Genomic DNA, 10,013 nt, shown 5'->3' on the forward strand with positions numbered 1-10,013 from the left:
AGAAAAGAGACCGACAGGAAGATACTTCACCGGCAATGAAAAAAGAGACGCTTGGCATCTATAAGCGGGTCTTCCCCGGTCTGAAAAACCCACGTCAACGCGCTAATTTCAGTGGGAAAGGGGTATATGTGTCAGCCCTGTGACTGACTGGTGACCTGTCCAGGTGTAACCCCGCCTCTTGCCCAATGACAGCTGGGATAGGCTCCAGCCTCACCGTGATCCTGAACAGGAAAAGCGTTATAGATAACGGATGGATGGATAATTGGTGCAGCAATACTGAAGAAATCTGTAATAAGAGCAGAGTTGTGGGATGTATTAAGATACGTTTTAAAAGTATATAAACTTTAATTTTCTTTTCTTTTTCACAGAACAAAGAGATCGAGGAGCTGACAAAGATCTGTGACGAGCTGATCGCAAAGATGGGGAAGAGTTAGCGACCACATCAAACCACACCCAGCCAAACCTCACACAGAAGAGGAGTGGTTTCGGACATGAAGCAGAATACAAAGAAGAAATACTCACCACTCTTCCAACGACTGATGGACATTGAAGGCCAAAAGGGTCTTTGGGCTGATTTCCTACTGACTTTGTGTATACAGGATCCACATGAAAGGCTTCCTCTTAATCACTCTGTACATTTTTGATGTGTCAGTGTTCTGTACTGTATCAGGGGTCTGGTTTCAAGTTTTAGAAAATGTATAATATCACTTATAAGTGTGTGTGCGTGTGTGCTTGAGCGTGTGTATGATAACGAGAAAGTGAGAGCTTCGTTTGTGGGTTAAATTATCTGATGTTTTGCCATGACGGCCACTGAGGGAGAAGACTGTTTACCCACTCCTGTCGTTGTTTCCTCTTAACGTGAGAGAAATAAGAGTAACACAGATTCAGTCGTAAAATGTTGATTCACCACTGAGAGAACACAAACTCACAATAACTTACTGCATGAAGAGAGAAGACTTGTAATGTTCATGTTTGTATATAGTGTACTGTAGCAAATTCAAGTATGGAAAAGATCCTCTGCATCATTTTTGATCCGTCATCCATCCGCCCGCTCCCCTCATGCAACCTTGTAGATATTTGTCATACTTATCATAGCTTTCTCGATGAAATTGTGGGACTATATTTTGGATTTTATTTTGATATAAAGCAAACTAATCGTGACTGTATTCCGTTGTGACCGGGAGTTATTTAATTTTGGATGTCCTAGTCCTGCTATGGTCGTTGTGTCACACTGAGGAGTAACTTCTCTGCACAGCTCCTGTACAGCATCTGCTTACAAAGTGCAATAAAAGATGGCAATACAGCACACTGGGTTTATTCTGCTTCTTTACCTGCATGTTTGTTTGTTTTTTTAAACAAGATACACAAGCACAGATGATCTAGAGCAGTGGTTACCAAACTTTTTTCCTTGGAGCCCCCCCCCGGCTTGTATCTAAGAAAGGCTGAGCCCCCCTAGCCCGCACACACGTACACCAAAACATTAAAGGGATTCATTCCAAACATTTATTGGCAAACATTAACACCAATCAGCCAATAGTTCGCAGAGGTGTGGCCTACACGTCAAGTATTTTTGAATGAGGACCAAAAGAATATAATTTTTTAGTTAAACAGACTTGTGATTATCAAGTAAGAGCTTTTTTAATGATTTTATTTAACGTGAAAATCTAATCTTGACAATCTCAGTGCAGACAAGGCCTCGCGCACTCCCAGCGATCTTAAGCGATCCCCGGACCACAGGTTGGGAACCACTGATCTAGAGCCATGGTTCTCAACTTGTGGGTCGGGACCCAAAAGTCGGTCGCGGAAGTGTGCTTGAAAAAAAATAAAGGCAAAAAGTCTGTGCTGCGCTTTTATTTTGAAGGACATGGGCTTCCTATGACGTGAGTACAGTGTAGTGTAGTTTATTCACACTCCATGTGTCCACTGATCCCAGCTACAGTTACATGTACATTCTTGAAACTTGAGCCTGACAGTAGTAGCATTTGTGTTGCACTTTTTTTAGTTTATTTCTGTTGAAAAAAGGCCGCTAATTGAATGAATTGTAGAAGAAATATTTTCCTTGCATTGCTACCACCTGCTCATTTTGGTTGACTATCATGTTTCGTTCCGTCTCAGGTCCAAACTGCACCATTTGTGCATCATTTGAGTGGTTGAGAAATTTCAGAAATGTAGGTAAACTAATTTGAAAACTATATGAATAATTTTTTGGTAAGATTTATCCACCAATGAGGAGGTGAAAATGTTTTACCTTTAAAGATGCCGCTAACTTTAGCTCACTCGATGACTAAAATCCTTCATATGGATAAAAGATAAGATTAAAAATGACAAGAACTCTTTTTCAAACTGTGCACAGTGCAGGCCTGTCCTGTGGTAATCTTACCTGACACTAAGGACACCAAGTGGACACCTGTAAGGTCACAATGCCGTTTAAAGTTCAGAGGTCAGTTCCACAGTGACCAGTCCTGGTGCAGCAGGATGATGTAAGCGCTGGACCTTGTGGTAACACGGACAAGATAGGGCCAGACTCGGGATGGGCGTGGCCAGAGCAGAGGTGAAAGGTGCAGGATGAAAGCCAGCAGGTGACTTCTGCGCATCCTGTCTGAAGAAGCAGCTACCTTCAGCGCAGATCTGAGGACCCCATGCATTGGAGGGGCATTTAATCTTCTGGTCAGTGCAGGAGGGGATATTAACCCATCAGATACCTCAGATTAAGCTCGGGGGGCTTTGGGAGCAAACAACCTGCTTTTCATTGTATGATCAGGACCACCGAGGACCACCAGCACCATGAGAGCTGTCCTGTACTGCCCGCTGCTGCTGCTGTCTCTGAGTCTGCTGGCAACCAACAGTAAGGACTAGTTTTTATTTAAGTAACCTTTCTTATCTATCTTCACCTCGTCCTTTCCCCCTCAAGATCTCTGCTCTACCTTCTGTCCACCTGTGATTCCGACCTGGTTTGTGTGTCCTTCAGGTCCTCATCTCCCTTAAGACCCTTGAATTACAAAGAGTACTTTTTTCCTAAAGGGCAGGAACAGCTTGGTTGAATAACTTATAAAACTAGCTTTCAGAACAAGAAGTGTTTGACATTAAAGTTATATTAATTTTGCAGAAAATCCCGCACGTTTTAAAACTCTTAAAAGACTATTTTGCAGTAAGACCCTTAAAACGAAGCTTTATTTCCTGCTAAGTTTGCTAATTTCTGTTCATTTCTCTGCTAATTCTCCCGAGTTTTGCCTCCCTTCAGTCTGTCATCCTCCTCTGTAACGAGCATGCAAGCCCAGCAGCTAATCTCTTAATAGGCCTGCAGGCTAATACTTACAGCATGTGTGTGGAGCGGCTGTGCTGTGGGGATAGATTGGGGTCAACTGCAAAACAGCAGGGGGCTTTTACAAGGCCATGTCAACACAGAAAGCAGAACATAAGATGCAAAAATATGAGATTAAGTATTCAGATTCATTCAGGAAATGTTGGTTTGCTGTCATTTGCATTGTTGTTTGCACTAAAAGTCTGACATCTGGTTAGTTTATTACTTCCTCATTAAGCTGTATGGAAACAACACCTTTTCTGTGCTCCCACTATCATACCTGAAGGATCAAACACAAGTCCACGGTGCACAGAGGTTATTTCCCCGGCCAAGACAAGAGAGATTCTGCTGGAAAGATTGATTGCAGCTGTCGGTGATTCCTATAAGTGCAGCTCTATTTGATCCTCTTAGGAAACTAGCCTTAAAGGCTGTTTCTGAAGGGCCATTTTAGAGTTTCCGAGACAGATGATGGTTTGGGAAAGGAAGCGTCCAAGTGATATTTCAAAGGTCAGCTAGTTCTGAAATAACTACTGCTTCCTCTGTGGAGCCTTAGAGAGAGATCTGAGTGTTGTATTTGCGGGAGTGGCGCTTTAGCTGAAAGTTAGAAAGGTGCGTTTTTAAATCTGATGGAACTTATGTGCTTGATATATTTTTTTTGGAAGATTTGTATGAGGAAAGTTAGAAATGAGAGCTTTCTCTACACTTAACTCTGACTGTGCCTGTCGAGCAAGTTCGCACATCAGAGCCACTCAGATGTGACTGTGTGTCCATGCTTCTAAACTCAAAGTTCCTGTGTTAATAAGTGCAAAAAACTTCAGTCAAGTCAAGGCCCTTACAGGAACTACTTGATTGACAAATGGGATAAAGATTGCATGCAAAATTGTTGCCTTTTCATGCTAAAGCTGCTGCAGCTGTCCTTTAAGAGACACTTTTAACAACGTCTAAATTTGGGTTCTTGAAGGACAAACGTGGCAGCAGTAACATTTTCATGACTCACCCCCTGAAAGAAGTCAATGCATCTGGCAGAGGACATTATCTCTCTACCAAAACTTAAAGTTATAATCTCGAAGAGCTCAGTCTTGTTCTCTTTGGCAGTATCTAAACGGTAATTGCAGGAGCACACTTCCCAGATATGCAGACAGTGCTGCATGTGTGACGTCCACGGTTGGCTCCGGTTGTAAGTCTTGATTTTCCTGGCTGACGGTCGCTTTCCTTTTCAGACTGTTTGCTTCATCTGAGCGTCGAGTTTGTTTCTTTTTCTTTGGATTTTCACTTCTTGTTGAAGTTGTATCTGTAGTCATCCATCTTTGTTTGTTCAGCCATAGTAGATTACTGTTTACTCGCAACACTTGCAGAGAGCGGAAAAGCAGCCGCTTGGCTCCGCCTACCCTCTCTGGCAGACCAAGCACTGCTGGCTGATGAAAAACGCGTCACTAACTGGGCGCTGCTTTTTTTTCCTCGTAAGTCGCCACAGACACCCAGTCTGTAATATTGCAAATGCAATGGCTTTCATCAGCGGGCCATCGGCTCAATCACCATTGTGTTACCTCATTTGGCAATAGAGACTTAACAGACATTTATTTAAATGAAAATCTTCCTGATTATCACTTTAAATATTTAGTGGCAAATCCCACATTAGTATCATAAACACTCAAACACATAAACTGTTGTATAAAGTTCATCTATCCATCCATTTTCTTCTGCTTATCTGGGGCAAGTTGGACAAGACGTCCTCCTCCAGCAACATTTTCCTGCTCCTCCTGTTACACAAAGTATTTAAGTATACAAGCATCTTAACAGGATAAAACTGTGCTTCAGACATTACTCAACATTTCTCTGTCAACATGCCGTGATGTGTACTGTCACTGCTTTGTCAGTGTATAAGCCTAATGTCTTTTCTGTTTCCTGCAGGTGAGGCTCTGCGATGTTACACCTGCATGGGCTCCAACAACGACGACTGCAACCGGCAAGGTTCCAAATCTTGTCCCAGCTACTCTGATGCCTGCGCTGTGGTGGTTGGCCATGACAGTGAGTCCAACAGTGACAGTGTAGTAGCCTACCTTTTACTAGCTCCCTAACTTTTCTACCAAAAATAAAGTACATGTTTGTGCATGTATGAAAGGATGTGCGTGCATGTGTGTGCGTGTGTGTGTGTGTGTGTGTGTGTGTGTTTAATAGAGGTCAGGCTGCTGTCTGGAGACACATCTTAGTCAGTGGGGGGTCTGAAGCTTTTAAACAAATGAAGAGCTTTGCTTCTCCTTCCCGATCAATATCCTTAATTAGGACACCATGTGTTCACTGCACCGAGACTATTCCTCCTCACAGAATAAAGTCCATTAAGTTTAATAACTATAAACTGCACAAGGCAAGAGTTTTCCTTCAAAAAATATCTTATTCATTTTTATCCTGTGTGTAAATAACAAATTGTAAATGCACCAGATGTCCCTGATAAGTTTCTGGTGTCTGGTACCAAGTGTTTACCTACTGACAAAGTGATGAAATCAGAAATTAAGGATAGAAAAGAAGGATGAAGCATCAGCCAGGGCGGTGAAATCAAATAAAAGTGTCTGGTCAGTGCAATACAGCTGCTAAACCAGCAAACCTGGCGTCTATTTCTGTCTGTTTGGCAGGTGGGGTGATGAAGTCATGCTCCTACAAGTCCTTCTGCAGCCAGGCCAACAGCCAGGGCTACAGAGCACCAGGTGTCCGAGTTCACTGCTGCTACAACGACGACTGCAATGTGACGGGCCTCGCCTCCCGGCTGCCAGGACTCAATTATCTGCTGCTGTTTCTGCCTCTGTTGTTCCACTGCCTCTTCAAGTAGACGCACAGCTCGACATCATCATGCCTACAAGAATCCATCAATGCCAACTTCAGTACTTTATCCAATAATGCCAAATGCTCACACAACATGCTGTCCGCTTTGATTTCACCTTATTTATAGAAACAGAAGCTCGGGATGCGACTGCATGGATTATACGCACAATGTTGGAATGGATCCATAAAGCAAGTCGATTTAATCGATTTAACTAAGCCAATAACACGAGCATGATAAGGGAAGTGCTTAAATAACAGGCTGTCAGTTATTTTTTGACTCCTACATTAAAGGGGGAAAGATGTTTGAGTTCAGGTTTGATGTTCTGCACAAAATCTGCACAACTACAGGATAACAGGAACAAAGGTATCTGAGTTTTTCTGATCACTTTCAAATTGGAGTTTTTTCTTCTGTACCTACACACCTATATGGCCAATTATAACAGCGTGGCAGCAGATGTTATTGAGGCTAAATATGGCACCTCGTCGTTACATCATCCTCCTACCTGTCAATCACACATCTGACAGGCTGTGTGAGGTGTTTTGAAAACACTGCTCACACGCTGCAGATCCACATAAGCCTTTAACATGCATGTGGCCAGGTGCTGAGGAGGTTAATCCTGCGTTTGAAGTCACTTAAAGAATTACTGAGTTTCTAAACTGAGCCCACCTCACCGGAGGGTCGCCTGTGAGCAGCGGCTGCTGTGTGACAACAAAGGACAATGTGACAAATACTCCACACAGGTTATTGTGTAATGTTTGGAACTCGTGTTAGGACATGTATATTATTAATTTATTAAAAGTCCTAGCTGTAGACTGTATAAAAGTGGACTTATGTGGCCACCGTTATGTCACCCATTGGTTTGTGGATTTTCAGGCCTCAAGTTCGGCATTTTGGTCGTCTCGTCACCATCTTGTTTTTTTTAGGGCCAAAAGTGATCACATTGGGGAAACAGGGTGGATACCCACTGCTACATCTCTGTCCAGGTTGATCAGTCAATCACAGGTAGCTACGCCCCAAAGCTTTATCCTCAAATTTACGCTAAATTAAAGCATAATTGTAGAAATAAACATCATGCTGTATTGAAGAAGACTTGAAACCAGTGATTAAGGTCATAAACTGATTAGAAAAACAGTTTAAATTAACTGATAAGTTAATTTTCCCCAAAGACTTTTAGCAACAAAAGAACGTAGATTTAAGTCCCTTCCCTATTGAAACAAAGAGGCTTTGCCCACCTCTTATATACAGTCTATGGTCAAATCTATTGTGGATTCTGTTTTATCATTTACTGTTTGTTATATTCTCAACATGTATGGAAAAAAAGTTTTATATATCAGAGAGAGAGTAAGGATGCCCATGCTCTCTCCACCATACTAATACCGCGTATTGTAAGTGAATGATAACGTAGAATGTAAGAGCTAATACTGGATGTACAGACTGAATGATAAAAATGTCCATAAATCAATGTAAATATAAACATTTTAAAAGTCTTTTTGTTACTGCCTCTTTGTGTATGTAATTACTTAAGTCCTAAAACTAGCTGAAAACTTGAGTTCATCTCATATTTTTACGTTAAGGATGGAGGTGTCGCTTGGTCAGTCCACCACTTCAGTTAGGAGTGAAATATCTTTACAACTATAAGGCAATTTCATTTCAACTCAGTTGAGCAGCTGTGATACAAATGTTAAAAAAAAACAAAAGGGGCCTTGAAACGATAAAATAATCGGTTAAGTGACGTGATGTTAATTATGATGGCTAGTTAGCCCACAACCTGTTGCTAGGCGACAAGAGCAGTGTTTGGTGACACAAGGGTAAGGGGGAAACAGCTGAAAAGAAATTCTATGAGGGGCCGTTAGGGACATTATTCAGAAGTACCATGCATACACACAACTGAAACACTCACATAAACAACTGAAACATTATACGCTCACACACACTACTGAAATGTTCTCACACACAATACTGAAATGCTCTCACATACACTATGTCGGAGTCAGCAAACGATGTGGGCTTCATAGATAACTGGCAGACATTCTGGGGAAAGCCTGGTCTGATCGGAAGAGACGGCATTCATCCTACTTTGGATGGTGCAGCTCTTTTGTCTCGTAATATGGCTAAGTTTGTAAGTCGTAAAACCTGACAAACCAGAGTTGAGACCAGGAGGCAGAGCTGTAGTCCTACACACTCCTCTGAACTTCCCTGTGAGCAGTTTCCCAGCCACAATGTTAATGTTATAGAGACTGTGTCTGCCCCCCAACCCAGGCCAGTTAATTCAAACTCAAATAAAAAAGGAGTAAATCAAAAAAATTTAATAAAAATTAAAACAACAACCGAAGTTATGCCAAAAAATATGAGAATTAAATGTGGTCTGTTAAATATCAGATCCCTGTCATCTAAAGCTCTATTAGTGAACGATCTGATATCAGATTATCATATTGATTTACTCTCTTTAACTGAGACTTGGCTGTGTCAGGAAGAATATGTCAGCTTAAATGAATCCACTCCTCCCAGTCATCGTAATAAGGGATACACGATATTATCGGCACGTTATCGGTATCGGCCGATATTGGCTTAAAAATGAACTATCGGATATCGGCCAACACGCTGATATCTGCCGATATAATTAACCGATAAAATAATGGGCTGCTGCATACTTGATTAAATGCCCGACCTCAGCGCAATGTCCCCGGCGCGAAGAAGACCTGCGCGGCGCAGCGTGATGACGTCATGTGTGTCTACCTGCAGCATGAGAGAGTTAGAAGCTAAAATGTCCGTGTTGTGGGAGTTTTTCAAAGTGTCCGAAATAGATAGCAAAACTGCTATTTGCAATGACTGCTCAGCTTCGGTGATGCGAGGAGAAGCCAAGGCAAAGTCTTTCAACACTACAAACTTGATTAACCATCTCAAGACCCGTCACCCCGACCGTTGTAACAAATGTGATAAGAGTATCACCATTATATTGTACGCTAATTCCAATACAGAAGAGAGTTGATGATCTCTGCAATTAGGTGTGCGGGAAAATTTACAGCCTGTTTTATTTGTGATAGTATACCGCCCTCCTGGCGCATACTCTGATTTTCTAACTGAATTCTCAGAGTTTTTATCAGATTTAGTCCTGAGTTCAGATAAAATAATTATTGTAGGGGACTTCAATATTCATGTAGATGTTGATAATGATAGTCTTAGCATGGCATTTATGTCCCTTTTGGACTCTATTGTTTTCACTCAAAGTGTAAACCAGCCTACTCACCGCTTTAACCACACCCTCGACCTTGTTCTAGCTCATGGCCTTGAAACCGAAAACTTAATTGTCTTCCCACAAAATCCTCTTTTATCAGATCACTATTTAGTAACATTCGATGTCCTATTAACCGACTACTCTCCAGTTAACAAAAATGTACTCACAAGATGTTTGTCTGATAGGACTGTAGCTAAATTTAAGGAAACAATTCCAGCTGCTTTTAATTCTTTACCACATCTGTTTACTACAGAAAGCTCTTATGCTAATGTTAGTCCCTCTCAGCTTGATCAGTTTGTTGATAGTACTGCAGGTTTGCTGAGAAGTACTCTAGACTCGATTGCCCCCTTAAAAAAGAAGATTATTAATACATGGTATGACTCAGAAACTCGTAACTTGAAGCAAATGTCGCGTAAATTTGAAATAATGTGGCGATCCACCAAAACAGAAGAGTCTCGTTTAATCTGGCAAAATAGTCTTAATAAATACAGGAAGGCCCTACGGCATGCTCGAGGTGTCTACTACTCCTCCCTCATAGAAGAACATAAAAACAATCCCAGGTACCTTTTCAGCACTGTAGCCAGGCTGACAGAGTCACAGCTCCACTGAGCCAAGTATTCCTATAGGCCTCAGCAGTGATCATTTCATGAGCTTCTTTA

General features: G+C 41.8%; 2 protein-coding genes across 4 annotated transcripts in view; both read left to right on the plus strand.

The window, feature by feature from the left end:
• The window catches only part of tacc2 (transforming, acidic coiled-coil containing protein 2), a 72,034-nt gene extending 70,728 nt beyond the window's left edge, over positions 1-1,306 (plus strand). For all 3 annotated transcript variants that reach the window (XM_069659192.1, XM_069659193.1, XM_069659191.1), the window contains one exon: positions 369-1,306. In XM_069659192.1, the coding sequence (XP_069515293.1) occupies positions 369-434 (66 nt within the window). In that variant the 3' untranslated portion in view covers positions 435-1,306. The remainder of the gene's footprint in view (positions 1-368) is intronic.
• Positions 1,307-2,784: 1,478 nt separating this feature from the next.
• Positions 2,785-6,125, plus strand: ly6pge (lymphocyte antigen 6 family member pge). Its single transcript, XM_069659020.1, has 3 exons — positions 2,785-2,845; positions 5,213-5,329; positions 5,932-6,125. The coding sequence occupies exons 1-3, from the start codon at positions 2,785-2,787 to the stop codon at positions 6,123-6,125; spliced, it is 372 nt and encodes a 123-aa protein (XP_069515121.1).
• The last annotated feature ends 3,888 nt before the right edge of the window (positions 6,126-10,013 follow it).

This window comes from Semicossyphus pulcher, unplaced genomic scaffold, assembly GCF_022749685.1.
Source record: "Semicossyphus pulcher isolate SPU_LCO1_2020_fin unplaced genomic scaffold, fSemPul1.0.p SCAF_12, whole genome shotgun sequence".
Lineage (NCBI taxonomy): Eukaryota > Metazoa > Chordata > Actinopteri > Labriformes > Labridae > Semicossyphus > Semicossyphus pulcher.

Bases quoted from the DNA above. Each gene is read 5' to 3' on its own strand.
- ly6pge (XM_069659020.1), top strand. From the start codon at position 2,785: ATGAGAGCTGTCCTGTACTGCCCGCTGCTGCTGCTGTCTCTGAGTCTG. The intron at 2,846-5,212 runs GTAAGGACTAGT...TGTTTCCTGCAG, and splicing joins GAGTCTGCTGGCAACCAACA to GTGAGGCTCTGCGATGTTAC. The intron at 5,330-5,931 runs GTGAGTCCAACA...TCTGTTTGGCAG, and splicing joins TGTGGTGGTTGGCCATGACA to GTGGGGTGATGAAGTCATGC.